The following is a 21,011-nucleotide window of genomic DNA, read 5'->3' as shown; positions in this document are numbered from 1 at the left end:
CCTGAAGGAGCTTTATCTGCCCACCTATTTTCTGAGAGCATCACATTCCACTTCTGCTTATTTCAGTAAGTGCCAATGACTTCAGCAACACCCACTTGGCAGGACTATGTTCCCTTTATGTGAGAAAAATAGTAATGGTTTTCCAACAGATTTCCCTCCACATCATTCTCAACTAGAAACTCAGTGAAAACACTGTATTCCTTAATTCTTAAATCACACTTTCCCCCCTCCAAATGACTGGCACTAAAAACCAATAATCAGAGACCCTTATTAAATGTCAATTTTGAATCCGGCCGTATCGTTGCTCAATTAGCTCCTACTGCTGGAACTGTTTTTATGAAATACATTCCTGCTAAGTTTCAGATAATTATATTTTCTAAGAAATTCAAATTTATGTAGAAAATCTGCAACAGTCAAAAGCAAATAGAAGCCTACTGCCTGTAAATGTATATTTCCAATGCAGTTCCACTTTTAGTGTCATTTATCTACAAAATCCTTTAAATTAGTGGTGCAAATTAAAAGCTCAGGAAGAATTTAATGTAAATATTTATAGGTTTGAAAGCTTGCAGCATTATGTTCACAGATTTTGATGTTAGCACTTTGGGGCTAAATTGTCTTTATTTCTCCCACACTTTCATGCTCCCAAACTCATGTGAAGTAGGAGTCAATTCTCTACCAAAACACCAGTCATTTCAGATTCAGGTCAGTACCTTTCTGGCCTAGTGGCAAGAACTCCAGGGGTGCCTCAGCACACAGCGTTCCTTGCCCAGAACTTGTTTGACTTGAACCAAGTACTTGGCCCGGCAGTGACAAATCAGGACATAAGGTGGCATTATTGCCCTTCCTTAACTGTCTGCAGGGCCTGAGTCCAGATCTGCATGTCAACAGTGCTACAACACCGTTGTTTGGCATTCCAGAAACAGTACAAAACAATTAAAAAAGACCAGTGAGAAAATCAAGTCTGCACCAAGATGCATTCAGAATACTAGACACAGCCAAATCCTGACTGTTTCCTGACTGTAAATTTTCCCCAAATACTCCGTGTAAAAAGTGACATGACTGAAATAAAAAAAAAAAAAATCAAACAAACAAACAAAAAAACTGTTAGGCTTTTAGTGCATTAACTGCACAGGACTTCTGAAATAACGTTTTAAAAATCTGGACTTCATTTGCATCCTTGACAGTGTTCAGCTGTGATTGCCCACAGCAGGAACTCCCATCAAATTGATTCAGATGCTTGGAATAAGAAATGAGAAAGTAACTGCAAAGGACACAGCAACATGGTTTGCAGGTTCATCTGTTTTCAGATCACACAAAAAAATTAAGGATTTGAAGCTATTTTTTAAATTAAAGAGAACTGATAGCTGTACATTTCAGATAGAGGAATGAAACTACAGAACAGGGAACCAGCTTTTCCGTGGTCTTGTCCAACACTTGTGGTGTATTTGGGTTGAGAAACATCTTTTTTGTCTGTTCAGTCCAGCAAAAGTGAAGAGTAGCATGAGACCAAGAGCCACATGTGAGCATGCTTCCAGTTTCAGGTACATTAAAGGATCTTTCATTCAATAGTTGGAAGCCACTACTCACAATGGAAAGAAGGGGAAGACTTCAAATAATGCCAGCAGTTAAACACTGGAACTGTTTCCCACACAATGGCACTGTCCCTCACACAGTGACACTGTCATCTAGTGCTTCAAAATCAGGGCAGGTGCCTTTTGGGAGAGGATGTTTTAACCACATACAAAACCCCAGTGTAGAAAGAACTAAAAGAACTGACAGAGCAATATGGTGTCAAAGGCAAGGTGATCCCTTTTATGTTTCAAGTTCTGCAAACACTTGATTCTACAAAACAAAATTCATTGCAATATCCCCAAATATCTCATTCATTCATTTCTCCTAACAAAACACACTCATGCCTAATTTTTTTTTTATTATGCATCTAGCATGAAACTCACCAATGTCGGGTCCATGCCTGTATGAATAGAGGTTTAAAGATGAAAAGCTCTGCAGGTGTAAAACAGACTGTCACAGTGTTCTCCTCTGCAAATCTTGCGCCACTTTAACACTGAGATATGGGGGCCAGAAATAAGCAAAAGTGGGAAGCATCTAGTGAAAAACCATCAGAAGCTCAAGACAGCTCTGCAAAGGATTTGTTTGTGCTTGGTTACCGTGGTGGTGGCAGTTGGGGTGAGCTCCAATTACATCTGACCCGTTGCAAGCTTCACTGAAAAGAAGCTCATCACAGTCCAAGAGATGCCAAGGACAAAGGTGCTTATTTAAATCTGTCTGTCTCTGGTTCCATTAATAATGACCTCCTGACAACTTCTGGATCCCACTTTCCTCTTCCCCCATCTTGCTGCAGCCCTGAAGAGCCTCTTTTATCAGGTCCATGGAGCCAGCACCCCAATCTCAATGAAAGCTCCCAGTGTGCACTGGCTCACTGTCAGATGTGGCTCCAGCTCATTTCTTTCCAGCCCTGAGTCCCCTGACATGGTTATTAATCATGGCCTCACTGACAGGGCACTGAACTGTCTGCAGATGAAACTTCATATTCCCCTCCAAGGCTCCCCAGGTAGGACATGGAATTTGTTTCATCTTTGTGTAATCAAGAAATAGAGCACTAGGGGAGCGAATTAACCCCAACTTCAGGTTCATAAAGGTGTCCCTGCTCTGTTTAATTAAATCTGTCTTAAAACCTCCTAATCCCAAACTAAAGACTTAATAATGTTCAGGAACCTCTTTTTCCTTACAATATATTGGTATAAACTGCTGACAGCTTAATATTGAAATAAACATGCTGCTCCTGTACCTGACCTGGCCAGTACAAAGACCAAAACCCCCATGACTAAGACCAGCTTCTCCCAGAATGGCAAGAAGACAGTGCACCACAGATGTTAGGTGTGTAAAAAATCTCTTAATTCAATGCTACAAAATGTCAAAGACTGGGAAAAACATTTAAAAGATCAAAATAAAAATCATGAATGGAAGCAAGAACAGGGTGTAAAGGTTTGATTCTTTCTCTGAACATGCAGAGATCTGTCCTTTTAGACTGAGGATGGCAGACCCTTACCCATGGGTTTGGGGTATTACACTTTCCTTCTAGAGAGTATTGAGGCACCAAACATCACTCCAGGTCTGTTTCATAGTGGTTAGAGAGAAAATCTGCTCAGGCTCTCCAGACATGGTGGCAAATCTAGTTTTGTAATTCCTTATTTAAAAAAGTGAAGAAGATTTGTTTCAGATTGTGATTAGCAAAATTCAGACCTACATCAGAGTTTTGTTCCCTACAATAAAAAACAGGTGGTTGGATTTGGAATTTTGGTACCAGAAATGAAGTATCCTGGAATATTGATCTCTTCATCTGTTTAGTCTCAAGAGGTAGAAAACCATAATCAACATTTTAGAAGACGGCTTGTGGAAAGCAGAGTGACTCTACACGAGATCTTTAAGGAGGCAACCACATCAAGAGAAAAACAATGTGGTTTAGCATTGGAGAAGAAAGACAGCAGGAATAAAGCAGAGATGTACAGAGGCAGCAGTGCAGGCTGAAGGAATGCCAGTCCATGCCCAAAGTGATTTATGGAAGGCAGACCTATTGATGGCTTTCCATCCCAAATCCATCCAGGTCCACTTGAGAAGGGGTATGACTTGTAGTGCTTCTCCTTTCCTGAGATGTCCTGCTGTGCCTCAGAGACAGAGGACAGGGAGAAACAAGAAAACTTGGACACTGCAAACACTGCATCCCAACAGAACATGGAGCAAATGGAAACGGTTTCCACTCTTTCTTTCCTAAGAGGATTATGTCAGCAGGGCCTGGCTGGCGTCTGCACCAGAGCTCAGCGCCAGCGACCACGGCAGCCAGTCCTGCCCTCCTGTCAAAGGCTTTCATTAAGACTTTGGTTCCCTGTTGCTCACATGGCGGCTTGCACGTGCTCCCTAAATATCCTGCATCCACCTCCAAGGTATTTGCTGATATAGAAATCTCTTCCTCCCCCTTTACCCCTCCTCCCAAGAACCTGGGGCCACAGCACAAATCACCACCCTGCTGAGAAATTTTCATTACACAAGGATGGGACAGAGGACTCAAGCTGAATGGGTAATACCAGAGAGGCAAGGACCTTAAAACTGTACATGGTGTCTACTGCTCTGAGCCTGCCATCAGTCAGCTAAGGGTGCACATAAACCCTGCAGAGCACACAAACAGCAACAACCCCGTGCTGGGAATAACCAAAGGAATTGCTGCTCCTGGCCAGCTCCGGGTGCTCTGCTCTGGCTGCAGAGCCACACCACGGGCTGGCACCTTAGACTTCCCTCATTGCTAAAGGGGTATTTCAAACCTTAGAATTAAATTAGAATCCTGAAATCCCAAAGAAACCCTTGTAACTCCTCTTTTGCAACCTGCCTTGCCCTCAGGCCTGCCTCTACCCCGTGTCCTCAGACAGCCAGAACAGATCCAAGGGGGTGAGAGCCATTGGGCCCAAAATAGGGAGGTCAAAGGACAGTCCCAGCCGTTTCAAATAACACAAATCTTTAATCTGGTTTTGAGATGAAAGTGAGGGATTTTCACCATTAAGCTCAGGGGAGAAAAGCCAGGATCCTTGTGGTCAGTCACACAGTTAAATACACCCAGCTGCAAAGAATGACATATTGTGGTCACAGACCCTGCAGGTGAGGATGGATTTTCCCAGATATTTAGCTCCCCAGCACCCCAGTAACAAGGAATAGCTCTACCTGTCTTGAGGTAACACTTCCAGCAGAATCAGTTAATGAATCTACATGGAAACCAGCTCACCACTTTCATCTCCTTTCTCTGTTACCAATTTGAACAAAACCAGGAGAAAGACTTGCCTCTGATTGAACAGATAAATTAAAGGCAATTCCATTTACAAAACACACCATATAAAATTGCATATACTCCTTCAGAATAATCAGCACATGTCAAAAATCGCTTCTAAATCCCATTTGTTTGAAAGCATGGATTCTGGCTTCAATGTTACATTATGTTCTGTTTCTGAAGTAGCAATTATGGCTCCAGGGAGGAACCAAAGCATCAGACAAGTCAAATGTACCATCTAATGTGGAACTACCAAATTTTTTTCAGTATTTTTCACACATGATACCTGCCTCTAGAGATGCTCAGTATGAAAGCAAAAAGGTAATCATAAGCTGGGATATTTGGAAAGGAACTTTTCTTTCTAAAAACAAATAAAAGAAGTCTTCTTTATTAACCCCTCCCAATCATTTGGAAAATAAGAACTACCTTGAGTGTCTTTCTTTTCTTTTATTCTATAGCAATTTCCATTCTGTCACTGGAGAGGTCATACTTCGTTCCTTTTTAATTTGAGAAGGCCTGTTTGTTCCTTCTTTCCAAAGACAGAAAAATTTGGAGAACCCAAAAATCATTAGCAAACCTTTTATTTTTGAGGAGGGATGAGCTTGTAAAGGGTTGGATCAGGTCCAATAAGTTATCTTTGAATTTCTATGACAATACACATGGAAAAGTCAAAGCGACTAAAAATATCCATATTTCCTAATTAAGTCTCAGAATATTGAAGAAAATTTATTTCCATTTTAAAGTTTATATTATATTGTATTTTTCATTTGATTCTTCTTAAACCTTTACATTCCTTTTTTTGCCAAAATATTCAAAGAATGAGCCCTTCCAGAAGCATTTAGGAAATCACACATTTGCAAATACAGCACTGCTGGAACTGTGACAACACTTTCACCAATCATATCATTCATTGGGCTACCTGAAGTCCTCCTCTTTCCACAAACATTTAGTCCTTTAGCAAAGAAATGTAAAGTCTGTATAAGGTAATGCTTGCAATCTAAGATGCAAAGCAAGTCTTAACTCCAGGTTTAAATTAAGGATCCAACTTTCAGCAAAAACCAAATATCCAAGCAACAGCTATAAAGATGATAATCTGACATATTTATAAGGATGAGGTTACCTGCACATGAACACACACACTGCAGATAAAGGAATGGTACAAACTACTGATATAAAATGTAATTCACAAGTTACTGGATGCAGCATGCCTGTAACCCAAGTCTTATATTTAAGAGAGCCTCAGTGACAGCAGTGTATTTCAAGACTAATGATTACCTGAGGTGGCTTAAGGCAGTTCCACTTGCATCTCAGATGGGCAGCATGTTTTCCAGAGCACAGACTAATGCTACCATCTCTTTTGGATGTCCTTGTCTGTCCCAGGTGGCAAGAAGCCCCAAGCAGAGCTGTTCAGGACAGTCTGGACAGGAGCCACAGGCACAACAGGTCCAGGCACAGGGCTGGGGCAGAGCCCACCACTGACAGTTGCTAATGTTGGCTTTGAGCACTTCCAAGACTCTACCCAGTAATTCCTGAGCATCCTGGCACCCTACATCTAAGACCCAGGCAGGAAATAATGTTTAGAAAGGCCATCCTCAAGTCAGCACTTGGCATTGAAGGGTTTGGCTTTCTGATACAATCTCTGTGTTTCTGGCCCTTCATGCATTCCCTCCCCAAATACATATCTTGCAAAGTCAGTGGAGAAATCACCTTGAAATGTGGTCTGCCAGTCTAAAAACATTTAGGAAATGACCACAAGAGCCATTACTAACTAAAGCCCACCAAAACAATGGGATATTTTTAAGAACACACAATTATATATGGTTATATGTGTGCAATATATGCACAGTGCCTATGTCTAATTCCATTGTATTGCAAGCAAGTACCTGTGCCATAAGGGAAAGTCACCAGGATGAACTTGCATCCTGCACAGAGCTAGATTCTCTTTTATATGCACAGATCTCAGTGTAAAGGCAGATGGAGGGGCCAGTTGTGTTAAACCCAGGTGATTAGGTCACAGGTTTGCAGTTTTGTTTTACGTTTTCTTTACCAGCAAACTGTCCATTAACTTTACAGAGAGCAGAAAGCAAAAGGAGAGGAATTTGTGAAGTTGGTAGCCCATATGGCTGGTGGGGAGTTAATCTGTGTCTAAGCAGCAGGTCGCATGAGCCAGGCTGTCTGTTGGGGTTGTTAGTAACCTAGGGGCAGATCATGGAGCAGCAGGGAACAGGATAAACCCAGCCTACAAATACAGTCAGGAATGTGGCAGGAAATTATTTCTGAAAACATACTCTGAAGCATAATAGCAATGATCAGACGGTCAGGCTGTGTGTATGAAATCTATCTGGACTCAGGGCACACAACAGGAGTGCACACAAGGGTGTGATAAAGCAGATTGGGTGTATGCTCCTGTGTCCGTACATGCATGTTAAAAACATAAACTCTGCTCAGAGAAAAAGTGCAGGCACACCAGAGTGTAGCTAGACAAACATTGCTTCCCCTACCATTCTAAGCAAAGGAGAATAAGTTATTTGCTTATGTTTCATGCAAACCATCTGCCACACAGCTTTATAAAATTATTCATCATGTCAACACTAAAGAATGAAGGACAGAATTAGCAGAAATTGAAAGGTTCAGGCAAGGAAAGATTTTTTTTCTAAAGGGAAAAAATCAAGAGGCAAGTCTCAGGTTGTAAGAGCAGCACAGGACAAAGCCTTTGCACCCCAAGTACAGACTGTGACACCAGGCAGGGAGCAACATGACAGAAAACCAAGAACCAGGAGACACCAACAGACACAGCCTGAGGCAACGTGGAGGAGGTCTGCAGGTTAGACCAAAAGAAGCAGGAAATCTTATTAATTTCTAAATTTCATTTTAAAATAAGTCACTCAATAAGAATTTTGATGCTCTAAGCTTTTTCAGCATTCAAGACAACAATAAGACAGCAAAAAATTGTCTAGGCTGGAGCACTTTATTTTCAACCATCTTTTTTCACTCATCACTGGCAGAACCCCAGATAACATTAACCCTCCAGCTATTGCCAACTTTAGGATAAGAAATAGTACATAGTGGACAGTTTAAGCAACACAACACCACACAGCTGGGCAATCTGGCCTCATTTTGAGGAGAAGGGGTAAAAGATGATCAAATAATCTTTGTGAAAATGTAGATTTAACAGCACCAATGGACCATTTAGCTCTACACCTGTCTTCTGCTGTGGCTAGCAGAGGTTGTCTAGGAAAGAATGAAAGAGCAGGGCACTGCTTCAGCCATATACTCATCAACTTGTGAGGCATTTCAAGTTCAAGAACTTCTAGAAGCATTGTCTTTGTACTTACTACTACTGATCAGTGCACAAGCAGGACTTTATTTTAGCCTCAGCAAAGAGCAGCCCTCTTTACTGACCATAACAAATTGCGAGGCAGTTCAACTCAGAGGGAGAGACCCAAAACTTCCCGTGACAAGTGAGAGCTATTCTTCCCCAAACGTAAGCACCAGAACAAATCAAACATGACAGATGTCATTTGTATTACATATTAGGGCACTGCAGGAAAGCCAGGGCCCACCAGCAATGTGTGCTTTATAAAAAGCCCCAGCACAGACTGCATAGTTAAAAGAAAGCAAGCAATAGGAAATTATTTTTATGCAATGACTGATATTCTTTGATACCACTTGGAAACAAAATTTTTCTGAAAGTAGCAAAATGTTGAAAAGTGAGTGAAAAAGAAGATAGGCTGCACCTTGCCTCAGGTAAGCACTAGAATGCTATTTATGTCTATGTACAAAGTAAGGCATCAGGGAAGTTTTAACAGAAATTACATTTCCCTAGATTAATACCTGTCCTCAAAACTGTAGGATGACAGCAAAAATGACAGAGAGGAGTTTCTCTTGGGAATACACATGAGCTTTGGAGGGGTATTAGATGTAAACCAAACCTTAAAGGGAATAACAGGTCAACCTAAGTGTGAAAAAAATCTTAAGAGGTTCTCCCATGACCTTTAGTCAGAAATTGACAGTATTTTACATCCAGCAATAGAGGAATGGAGAGCCAATAGCTGGGCAGAAGCACTGCATGCTACCCTCTGGATCATCTCTGTACCTGCCCACCAAGTTTCAGAAGTGCTTGTCCCGGCACAGAAAGACCCTGTCATGCATTGATCTCAGCCAACTCTCCTCTCTTAAGAGGGGAAGTCCTGCTTAGTGAAAGAATCTTATCACAGTCTCCTAGAGAAACATGCAAGAAGAACTCAGTCTTTAGTGGATGAATGGAGTTGGTCTGAGCATCTCTAGAACCTCAGCAACTGCAGGGCAACCCCATGTCCTTCACTGCCACGGGTCTGCACACACTGCCAGCCCTGTCCCAAAGATCAGCAGCACTGGGGATGCAAGTCTCCTAAGCAGAGTACCTGTGGAGCTAATTAGCACAATTGCACATAAGCTGAAGACTAATCCTTTTCCTCTTCCTTAACCATCAGACTCTACCTTGGTCACACAGATAATTACCCAAAAAGACTCTGTGTTAAGCATCATCTGAATTTCAAGATGCATATGGCATTCAAAGCAAATAAACTGCTGCTGAATATTCTTTGCCTCAACGGGTTTTTTTCATTAGTTTTCAAGTTCTGCTTTTCTGCCTTTCTTCAGGTTCAGATATTCCACATAAGTTTGTTCCTACAAACACCTCTCTAGCTTGTTACTTTTAATTCCCACAATCCTTCTCTAGTTCTATCCTAGACCCGCAGTGTGACCTCAAAGATTCCAGCTGTCACAGACCACAAACACTAACATATTGGTCTTGAATTCAAAGTGAGATTTCTTCCAATACTTTAGTCCATACATGGAAAAAAATCCTTCCCTCCTGCATTTGCTTCTCTCCTTTAACTATCAGGCCCTGCAACAGGTCAAAGTACTTCTCTGCACTAAGAACCACTTGTTTCAGGTGAGCAAGGAAGAGAAAAGGGGGTTCATCTCTTCAGAGGACTGGTAGCAGCTGCCTGCTGGTCCTGGCACTCAGGCAGTGTGGGGGCAGAGTTCTACCTTGTGTAGAAGTTATTTCATCAGGTATCTCAGCTGACCAGCTGTTACTGACCAAAGAAAGACAACACTGAGATCCCAAATACCTCCATACTGCCTGCACAGCTCCCATCTCTGATGGGCTGAGGGTGCTTTGCACTGCTCAGTTCTTTAAAAGGCAAATCGAAAACTGCCAAGTTAATGGGGAGGTTTTATGTGTGCTAATTATAGAACACAAACCCTCATTGTCTCTGTCCAAGGCTGGGTCACACTCTTGTTACAAAGCTTTTGTAACTCTACTAATGCCTTTAATATAAGCTCCTATTAATTGTATAGTCAGTTCCTAAGCCCAGTGCTACTGGGTTGCAGTAGTCAGGCAGCTGACTATAATTACAATGTGCTTATAGTGTGCTTAACCTGCATTTATAAAGCATGTTAATTCTCATGATTCTGTTTTAATTTGGTGCAGGATTGACAGCCTTTTGATTTTAGGCCACAGATCAGATCTAGCATAAGCAGCAGCCAGGTAAATACACCATGCTGTCCGTGTGGAAGGAGGTGACACAGCACTTTATCTTCCCTTGGGTAACTGGAACCACACTATCCCTACAGCTCTTTGCAAGTTGTTTTTTTGGATTTTTGGGTTGTTTTTATCTCCAAAATAGCCACCCTTCTAGAAGGCATAAGTGGGAGTCCAGGGCAAACAGGAGCTCCTGTGAATGTCACCACTAGTAAGGAATCCACAGCCTTCAAAAGAAAAGTTTCCCTATCCATGAAAGCCCCAGTTCCAGCCACTATGCAATATTTAAGCAATTTTAGAAACTAAATGAATTTTTTCCTCAACTATTTCAGACCAGGTCTGGACTCTACAGGTGAATGCAGATCAAGGGAAACACTGCTTTGTCCATTTGCTTTTTTGTCTATAAAGAAAACCTCAGAGAAGCCCTGATAAAAACCAGAATACTGCATAAATTGGGATGGAAGCCAATTCCTCCTTTACTCTGCTGGCTGTCTGCCCCATGAATGTCCATTTTTGAATGACTCGGGGGCACTGATGCGTTCAGGTCTTCCTGGTGCTACTGCCATGAGCTGCACGAGGATCAGGGAGCTCAGTGCTTATGAGGGTGAGCCACTCACAGCTGAGATGTGCTCAGACTGCAAGATGACAACTGTGGCTGCAGCACATATCCAGCACTGACTCCATTCCCCTGACACTCCAATTAGCAGGTGGCTCCTACCTACAAAAGTTCTCCTGGGTAACAAACTCTCTTTGCAGCAGGGTTCACTCTTACTTCTCATCCACCCCCCATCTTCTCTTGGTTGTTCAGCAAATAATAAATAGCAAATAGACACTAGAACAATTAGTGATTTGGATACTGTGAAAGAAGAATAAAATGTGGTGTTTCATCTGAAGAAGATTTAAGAAAGGTATCAAATATAGGAAATGCTGCTGAAAGAGGCAAGTGAATTTATTTTATGCTCAAGGAGCGCAGGACACAAAGCAATGAACTTAAGTTACCACAAATTCAATATCAAGGAAAATCTCTGCAGTAAGAACAGTGGCATTCTGGATTTGGTTGGCAAGGAATCTTTCATTCTTCTCTGTTTTCAATAACGGGCCAGGCAAACACCCATCAGACATCAGACACAGCTCAGCTAAAGGGCAGCTCATTTCAGAGCATACAGAGAGACATACTGACTTACCAGAATTTCTTACAGCCATCTTTTTAAGAATTCTTTTAACCTTTATATTACCTTTCTTTGTGTCTACCCATTTGTCTCTTATTAGCTTTTTCTTTGGGAAAAATGCTTTTAAGTGGGAACACACCCCCTTCTTTTAGGACTTAATACCAATATCCAATCGTTCTGATTAGTGTTTCCTCTCTTGAAAGAGATATAAAATCCCTCTATTTATTCATGTAACTACACTGATAAATATTTTCAAATTAAAATGTTCTTTGGAATAAAGTGAACTTATGTACACAATACTAACTTCAAAAAACTTAACTTTTTTAACAATAGGCTCTCATGATAAAAAAAAATCCACTGTTTTAGAAGACACTTTTCAGCAAAAAGGATCTTTGACTATGTTTTCAAAAGAAAAAAATTAACTTCCTAATTTGAAGTTCCTTTTATGATTATCTCAACATTTCCTGCATTAAACTCCTCATTAACACATAATTTTTATTTCTTTCCTTTAGTATTTTTCTAAAAACAAAGGCCACCAAAACCTATAAGCTGAAAGTGTTTATATTGCATATTAGATCACTGCCCATGCACACGAGCACTTGTTTAACACATGCTCCAACAATAATATCTCAACTTTACAAATTCAGAGCCTGCTTAATCTCTGTTTAACAAAATCCAAACAGGGAAGCCCTGTGTCCCCAAATGCTGTTCTGCCTTCATCCCAACAGGTGGGCTCTGGGCTCCTCTGTGGATGTGATTATTGCTGACCAATTCCTTGCCTTTCTCCCAAGGCCATTCTCGTTCTGCAGGATGACTCATTAGCCCGGTCCCCGGCAGGGAGCTGACATCCAATTAACCAGCTGACAGTCCTCCAGTGCCTCCCTCTACCCCTCTAAGGCTCTGTTTACAAACACAGGCTGCTGTGCCCATAAAGGAGAGGAAGCTGAAAGTCCCCCTGCCAGGCCAGTTTGTTCAAAACGTTCCGAGCCCTTTAAACAATACTTTTGTAGGGTAAAGATTGGGCATATTGCGTGCAGCGGGATGCAAGTCACCCCAATGGCTGCAGCTGCATCCGGCGGGAAAGGGAGCAGCAACCAAACTCAAACAGCAGCATCAGGACTCAGGGCTCAGCTGCAGCTGCGAAGCCAAAAGAAATTAGTAGATGAGGAAAAAATCACTGAATTCTATATGGGGAAGTTCATCCAGAGTGATGCCAAGGTGTCTCTGACAAAGAAATAAGCTTTTGAGTATAAACCCACAGGTGTTGCAATTCCTGCACGAAGGAACGAGTCATTTTACCAACACACAGCAAAGGAGCTCCACACACTCGAGCAGGAACATGATGTTCCTTGCAGAGAACAGAGGTTTTCAGTTTGCAGGGACTCACTGCAGAATGCCTCTGCCTTTGATCTGTATGTGTTGGTCTCATTCATTGGCACTGTGAGTTCTGCTTAGATTTTTCCCCCCCTCTGGCCAACTCCAGAGAAAAAAGGTGCCCAGAAAACTATGATCATTGCTACCCAACTTCCACTTGGCAACAGGTAAAGCAAATAACTGCTTCTATTAAGTTACAGGTCTGCCTTGGCACAACAACTTCCAACTTCAGTCAGGAAAGCTTCTCCTGCTCCAGCTAGGAGATCTCCCTTGCAGCAAGTCTGAAATTAGACTTCAAATTCACATGTTTCTGAGTATTTACTGTATTTTTGGGATTATGATCTGCATCCTCATTTTCACCCCCAGCTATCTTTTTGAGTTAGGTAAAAAACCACAAACTGATCCAGCCAGTTTCAAATCTGAGCCAAATTCAGTTTAATTTTTCATAACCACAGTCTCATCTTTTTAAATAATCTCTACTTGCTATAAACCAAGGCAGTGGCTGGTTTTTGCAGTGAGGAATGACAACACTACCTCAAGAAGGTCTCCACTGTAATATATTGCATTTCTGGGTAAGAAACACAGCAGAGATGATCCCAAGAGAGATAGGGAAGCACCAAATCCTGGTTCTTCTTTCCTCCAAAGGTTTTTTGCACCATGCAGACATGCTTATAAAGTGTTATGCTGGGATTAAGAGCCCATTCCTTCAGATTTCCCCCTCTCACACTATTAGAGTAATACAAGTAAGAATTTATTGAGAATTTAAGGCTGAATATTTCATCTCTGTGCTTATCTTTAATGTAACTATTCCTGTTTGGTTACACAGCAGGCAAAGATTTCAGCCAGGGAAGGTCCTCACAGGCAAACACAAAGCAAGGTTATGGCCAGAAATATTCTGTAAGAGTATATTTAATAGCCTGAGAATTTACCCCTCCACCTCCTCTAGATGACAGCTGACTAGAGAGGAACATGTCAATAGCCTGTACCTGTAGTACAAGTGACATCAGTGCTTCCAACCTGCAGCAGTGTAGCTTAACCAGGTGAACTCAAACCATCTTCAGCAGCAATATGAAATCTCACAGGGACCGCTCACATTCTGGTCTTCAACTCAGCTGCAGCATCCTCTCACAGGAGATAAGAAATAGATGAAGGACAGGCACTTATTTAGCCTCAAAAATAGTTTCAGCTCTAACCAGCTAATCACAGCTGAAAAGACAGCCTCTGCTAAGAAAAGCTATTGCTTTGTCTGGGTGAATTATATTCCAAATTATTGTGTACAGATCAACTTTACCCATTAATTAACTGCCCTAATTCATTCCATTATAGAGGCAACAATGATAATTGCCATGAACATTGTGGCGTGACACCAGAGCCACAAACCAGCCAGCACAGCAGCACCCAACAGAACATGAGCCATGTGCCTCTGTCCCAGGCCCTGGGCTGTGCTCCAGCTGCAGCCTGATCATAGGAAAATGAAGAGTTCTTTCCAAATTTAGATCACATTGCTCAGCACTTGGCCCAGGCAAGGGTTTTTTTTTATTAAAAAACACAGAAATTATGATTTCATGACCTCTCTAGCTTATCATGTCTGGGTTTTCTTTCTTTTTTTTCCCTTCCTCTCATACCTAATTGAAATATAACTTCTCCCAGTTTTTGAATGCTTTCTCTGTGCATGTCTGAGTTGGTCTCTGTCTTCTCTATATACCCCCACAGCAGCAGAAAACTGCCATCAGATTCATTTTTCCCTCTTGTCCAAGCTAAGCAAGCCCAGCTCCCTCACCCTCACATTCTCCAGCCTCCTGACCAGCTTATTGGCCCTCCTCCTTTGATTTTCCAGTTTGACAACAACTTGCTTGCATTGTGAAGACCAAAACCAGATGCAGTGCCTCATATGCAGTTTCACCAGTGCCTAGTACGGGTTACCAACCATCTCCCTCAGCCTGCTTGTGGTCTGACTGTGGTCTTGCTAATGCACTCCAGCACACAGAGAGCCCCCTCCACCCACCTTTGCTTTGTCTAGGTAGTCATTAAATGATCTGTTTGTTGGCTGTGTCAAAACACTAATCCCTGGAGTTCTTTTTGATGCCTGTTACTAAAACTGTCTTCTTTCTACAGGCAGCATTTGCAGTTAAGTGAAGTCTAAGAACCCTAAAAATGTTTTAAAAGTTTGGGCAGAACTAATCTCACTCTTTCTGCAGACCATGTACGCCCACAAAAAACCAGTCTCTAACTACACGGCTTTGAATCCTGTGGCATAGACCAATTCACTTGTGAAAGACCAACAGATGGACCGAAAGAGACACCCTCCTCCCCCCTCTGGCTGGTATCAATTCCCATTAAAGACTCTCCTGTGTCCAGACTATGCATGCTGACCACTCAATGCAGGCAAAATTGCAATCCACCTTGATTAACTTCCTAACAAGTTCTTTGCGCCTCCCTCCTTGTTCCTCTACCAGTCACACTCCTTCTCTCTAAAGTTTTCCTCTAATTAATTCCATATTAAGCTCTGAAAGTCGGCAGGGTCCTCTCAGAGAGCCCTTGTCCCTTTCTGTACAGACCCTCCGGGTCCCCAGTGCTAAGCCCACTGGTAAAAAGCTGACATCTGTGCAGCAGCTCCCAGGCTGCACTTTCAGGTACAGCATGTGTTGCACCTTGAACTACCATCTCATTTCAGACCCCACCATTGAGACCAATTAAGAACAGAGCATGCAAGGAGCTGACCGAGTGTCGCATGCTGGCTAAAACCACAAGGACTTAGAGGCCCCAAATCTGTTATTACCAAGCTGTTCCTGACAGCAGCATGCTGCCTGCTAACAAAAAGAATAGATTAAGATCAATCAAGTCTCCCTCTGGCTTGTCAGTGGGACTTTGGACCACACCTTCCACCCAAAATTTCCCTCCGCTCCTGCTTCTGAACACCTAGGCAGCTCCAGGCTAACAAGGTGGCTGCTGAGTCGAGTGTGAGCTGAACCATATGTTCATAATTAGTTAACTTCTTGCTTTATTGCTAGAAGCATTATCAATAAATCAGTGACAGCCCATAGTGGCCTTAGGAGATGCAACAAGCCACCCCCAGGCAGCACAGGGCCCTCCCCTCCACACAGGCAACTGGCCATATTTCATTCCAGCTGTGGCATTGTGCACTGAATTAACTTTATCCTCAATTTAGAAAGCCAGCATGAAATCAAGAGACCTGAGGGAAAGCATAAAGAGAAAGAAAGAGAGAGAGAAGAGGAAGGGGAGGGAGGAGAGGGAGAAATCCTAGCAGGTCAACCCAAAAAACAGTTTGGTGAGTGACCATCTACAGGGATGGTGCTGCTTAACCCATTGCTGCAAGGCTGGTTGCAGGCAGCACATTAATTAATAAGAGCCTTTCTGCCTCTTATTGCCCAGTGCTGTGATTGAAGGTTTCTTAGCACAAGCTAAAGGGGAACCCAGTGATATAATTGTTTTTTAACCAGTCACTGTTGAGTTGCAGGCTAAATAGCAGGTAAAGCAGAGCAGTATTCAACAGTGGTGCCAGGATGAATCTGGCTGGACACACCACGAGCTCTCAAGGTGAGGGCACTCACACAGAGCTGTGTTCAGCTTGAGCACAGTGCTGTGACAGGTCAGCTATTCCCGGATCTGGGAAAGCACATGGGAACTGTCACACTGCTGGCTGTTAAGGCAGACTCTCTGTGGGCAGTGGAGAGTGCTGGAGGCTTCTACACAGCAACTCACAACACCTGAATCCAGAGCCTGCCCCTCACACCTCTGTGTACTGCAAAGTTACACAGACAACCTGAACATGACCCACAACTAAATGCTGAAATGCCTGTAGTTAACTCATCCTGGGATTGTTCTGCCTGCCTGGACATTTAACTGAAACACAGCCTGAGCTCGCAGTGCTCCCACTGGCAACTTTTATCTGGTTGAAAATGCACCTGAAAAGGTCATTGTCATAAGGCAGAGTAAGTGCTATCATCCTCCTGGAGACATTGGAATTTTGAAAATGCAGCACAAAATAATTCTTTTCCCCCATGTTGCTCAGTCTCCCCCATCCTCAAAACCTAAATCCAGCTGTAAGATCCTAAGTGAAGGCTTCCTGATTTACTCAGCTGAACCTTCTTGCTGTGCCTGGGTGGGAGCAGAGGAAGAGATGCTAGCAAGCCCTCTAGTGTCCACCTGCAACATCCTTCTATAAAACATCCCAGCGTCCAGGAGTGCATGAAAACCAAAACATGCTCAGCAATAAGCTAACCTTCCAAATTCATGGTACCAAATCACATCTTTGAAAGAATAAAGTCTATAATTAGTGTTACTCTTGAAATAAAACTGACAGCAATTACAGAGGGGTATTCCTCAGTAAGAACATCTATCATAGTATCTTCCTCATCACATGTTTAGGATAAACAAAGCAATAAAAGCAAGTTATTGAAGGGCACTTTGTGGGCTGGCAGCCAACCCAGAATGGAGCACTGTAGGGTCTTTCAGATTCCCAGTGAAGTATATTCTTCCAGGGGCCCCCACTCCTTTGTGCCCAAGGCACCAAGGGTGCTTGCCCAGACTCTTCCTTGTAGATTTTGTATCTCCTGGGTGCTGGAGATTACAGAAAGGTCCAAGCCCTGTCCCTGAACATAAAACTCTCTTAAAATGTGTGGTATTTGCAAAACAACATCCAACAGCTAATAGCTGATAATCACAGATTAAATTAGTTCAGTTCAAATTAAGCTACAATTTTTCTCTAAGGGGGAGGTCAGCAAACACTGACCAGAGCCAACAAGGTCCCCATGTGCATGTCAGGAGTCTGCTGAGCTTCAGTGCTGGCCATGGATGACACACCAGTCATTGCAGCCTCTGTGGGTGGCAAGAGGGCTCATTTCTGTCCGAGTAGAAAGAGAGAAAGGAGAGATGATACAGAGTCCACACGAGCTTCTGGGCAGCTCAATAGCTGCCATTCAAGTCTCTGTTCCTTCCAGTCACTTCCGGAGATTCAGACACAAGAACATCTCCCCTCCAAAGCCTGCTCGGTTGCACTGTACTAACCTCTTCTTTCTTTCCCTGCTGTACTATTACAGTTTGCAATGGAATTGCAAAATTACAGTAAGGCATGGATGAATCCTGCTCTCTTATCCAGGAGCAGTTAAAAACCAAATACTTCTCTTGTTTCTTATTCACTCTAAGGCCTTTTTACATTGCTTTGGCACAGTATGAGGCTGCCAAATGGATACAAACCTCCCCCCACCCCCTTCTCCTCCAGGATAGCATAAAATATAACCAGACCAAAAAAAATCCTGTCTGCAGTTATTATCCACTGCACATCATTCCTACAGGGGAAGTCACGCTGCCATTGAAGTGTGTAAACTTTTGGTTAAAAATAAATTTCAGCAAAAATTCAGGGAAAAAAGCAGCTCTGATGTGTTTTGAATGGAATTCTTTTAAAGGGCCTTGGGATTTGGAAGACATTTACTCTTTTAATCCATTATATCAAAATAATTGACAAAATCACAATGAAACATTTTGTTCCTTCCTAAAAACAAAAACCAAAGAGGGGAAAGAAAAAAATCTCTCACAGAGAATTAAAAAGCATTCAGGTTTCATTCCAACGAGCTGGGCGTCAGGACCTCGGCATTCTTCGAGAAAAGAGATTATTGTCTCCAGCCAGCCCTGGTATAAGCCTGTAAAATCCTCTGCCAATCTTTTAGATGAATTACCAGCCAACTAATTCCTTTTCTTCGCCAGTTCATCGAACACTACCTGCACGGACTAGGAGCTGGAAATTTTGTGTATACAGACAGAGCTGTTTTACTAGGCTATCTCCCCTGTGACTTATTGCTTTAACTCAGCCTTTGAAAAGTATGCACAAAAACCCTGACATCTTTCTCAGCTCATGACAACAACATCCTTCACCTTCTGACCTCCAACACATTTACACACGTCCTAGAATCTTTCTTTCATTATTGATTAGGGAAGGCAATGCCATACAGCTCTGCAATGAAGAGATGCCCTCACACATATTTACTCAGATCAGAGATCTCTGCCAAACATCCCAACTGCCAGCCAAGAATGGAAAGTGCCCAGCTCTGCACCCAAAGCAAGATGGAGAGAAGCCAGACTGCCAACTCCTGAGCCAGGGCCAAGAGGAAAAGCACTGTTCAGCAGGTGAAGCCCAGTACATTGGGCTGGCAGCACCGTTCACACAGGAACAGGCCAGGTTAGAAGCAGGCAGGTGCACACATCAGTGCATGATTAGACACGAGGCCCCATTCAGCTTTGCATCTGGTCCCATGAAAATTCATCCTAATTTGGACTAAACTCGTGAGCTAAGCTTTTCTGGCATGTCTCCCTGCAAAATAGTTTGAGTTCAATAGAAAACACCATGGAGAAAAACATGGCTTTTTAGCACACAGCTCTTTCTCTTGCAGGAGCAACAATTTCCCCCAAACCACGATGGTCAACACTCCGAGCACACTCAAGAAAAACTGTTTCTGCCATCTGTTATTTAACCCTGGGACTACCTCAGGGTTTTTGTTTGCACTGCTGAATCACTTTCTATGGTGTAAAGGTTACTTAGCTGCAGCATGGCAGCTCAGGGCAGTGGGAACCTCTGGAATGAGGGACATGGACAGCAGCAGCATGCTGCTCAGGCCAGCCAAGAACAGGCTTTACTTCCATAACTACATCATCGTTTATATTAAAACTCCCATCCAATTAATTCCCAAACGTCACAAAAAATTATCAGTTCACAATTAATTTGCTCTTCTGGAGCAAATTGGTCTCAGCCAAGAACAAAGGAACTCATTTGGCTAGGGGCTACATGAGGACAGTTTTTATTACAGAAATGCGAAATCGAAGCAGACACACCAGTCCTAACTGACAGATGAGGAACCGAAACAAAGATGCAGAGACTGACTTAGGTGTATACCATAAATGAGTGATCTGAAGTTTCAGAAATTTAAGTGCTACTATAAAACCGTACAACATCAGACCCAGGAGTAGAACATGTTTCTCTTCCTTAAACCAATCAGATTGGCAACAGTAACAAATTCTCACCTGCAGTTTTCAGGAGAACCCATCAGCTCATCAAAAGCCAGCCCTAAGATCAGGATCACAGGGTTCTTTTATGATAAAATTTCAGCCAAAGGAAAGGGCAAGAAACAGGCAATAAATAGAGCCTGGGATGACTTCTGAGAGAACATGCCCATAGGATACTAAACAAGTGCAATTAATGCCCTTCCCTGACAAAAGATCAATATATCCAGAATTAATGAAAGCATTCAAAAGAAAAAACAAGAATCATAAAACTCATTATGTTTTTATCCTCTCACTCTCAGTGACATTCTGCAAGCAGTGAATTCTGTAAACATATTCTGTGCTCATAAAATTTGCACTTTTTCCATTTGCCTTTCCATTTCAGGGAAACCTCATACCTTGCACCTGAGGTTGTAATCAAGTGCAATCTCCAGGACTGCTTCTCAGATGGCTGACAAACAGAAAAACAATAGCACAAATCCAGACACAGCATTGATTGTTGTTTATAACACATCAAATGACACAGGGCAAACCAGAAAAAGCAAAAGCCACAAATATCAGATTTGAAATTGGAGTGAAATTCTGAACAGTAAAAAGCAGCACCAGCATCACAAGAGCAAGCCTCTCACATAAAAGTGCCATTAGCTAGAAATCTTTAGAAAGATTTCTATCTTTAGAAAATCTTCAACTTTTTCAGATAAATTCCATCCTCTAGTCACTGACTTACCACTCTTGCTGTGAGAAACACCCAGAAAGGTGTTTTGCAGTTTTTCCACCTTGTAGTCATCTTTTTTTTTCATTCTAAACACTTGTGGAACTCCACAGTGCCAAGAAATATCAACACAGGAAAGCTGGAGCCCAACAGCAGTGAAGACTCAGTTTGACTTAAGTGCATTTTACAGGCAATAAAGCCCACAGGTGTATTCACTGCCACCTGACAGTGATTTCAAGACTAGTAACAGGGGTGAGAGAGTGATGAGAAAGGTAAAGGCTGCCCTAAAATACAGCAGGAAGATATAAAAGAGAAAGATTTCTCCAAGCTTTTCTCTAAACTATGGTGTGCTACACAGCAACCTGAGTAACGTTAGTC

General features: G+C 42.4%; 1 protein-coding gene across 2 annotated transcripts in view; it reads right to left on the bottom strand.

Moving 5' to 3' along the window:
* OSTN (osteocrin) overlaps window positions 1-20,764 on the bottom strand; it is an 80,510-nt gene extending 59,746 nt beyond the window's left edge. The window contains exon 1 of one of the 2 annotated variants that reach the window (XM_039713957.1): window positions 20,649-20,764. In XM_039713957.1, the coding sequence (XP_039569891.1) occupies window positions 20,649-20,708 (60 nt within the window). In that variant the 5' untranslated portion in view covers window positions 20,709-20,764. Of the gene's footprint in view, window positions 1-1,955; window positions 2,055-20,648 lie in introns of those variants that run through there. The other variant, XM_039713959.1, reaches the window with a different exon arrangement.
* Between the last annotated feature and the right edge of the window lie 247 nt (window positions 20,765-21,011).

The sequence above is a fragment of the Passer montanus genome, unplaced genomic scaffold, assembly GCF_014805655.1.
Source record: "Passer montanus isolate IOZ18808 unplaced genomic scaffold, ASM1480565v1 scaffold29, whole genome shotgun sequence".
NCBI lineage: Eukaryota > Metazoa > Chordata > Aves > Passeriformes > Passeridae > Passer > Passer montanus.
The sequence above is the reverse complement of the archived record's forward strand: the minus strand, read 5'-3'. Positions and strand labels throughout refer to the sequence as shown.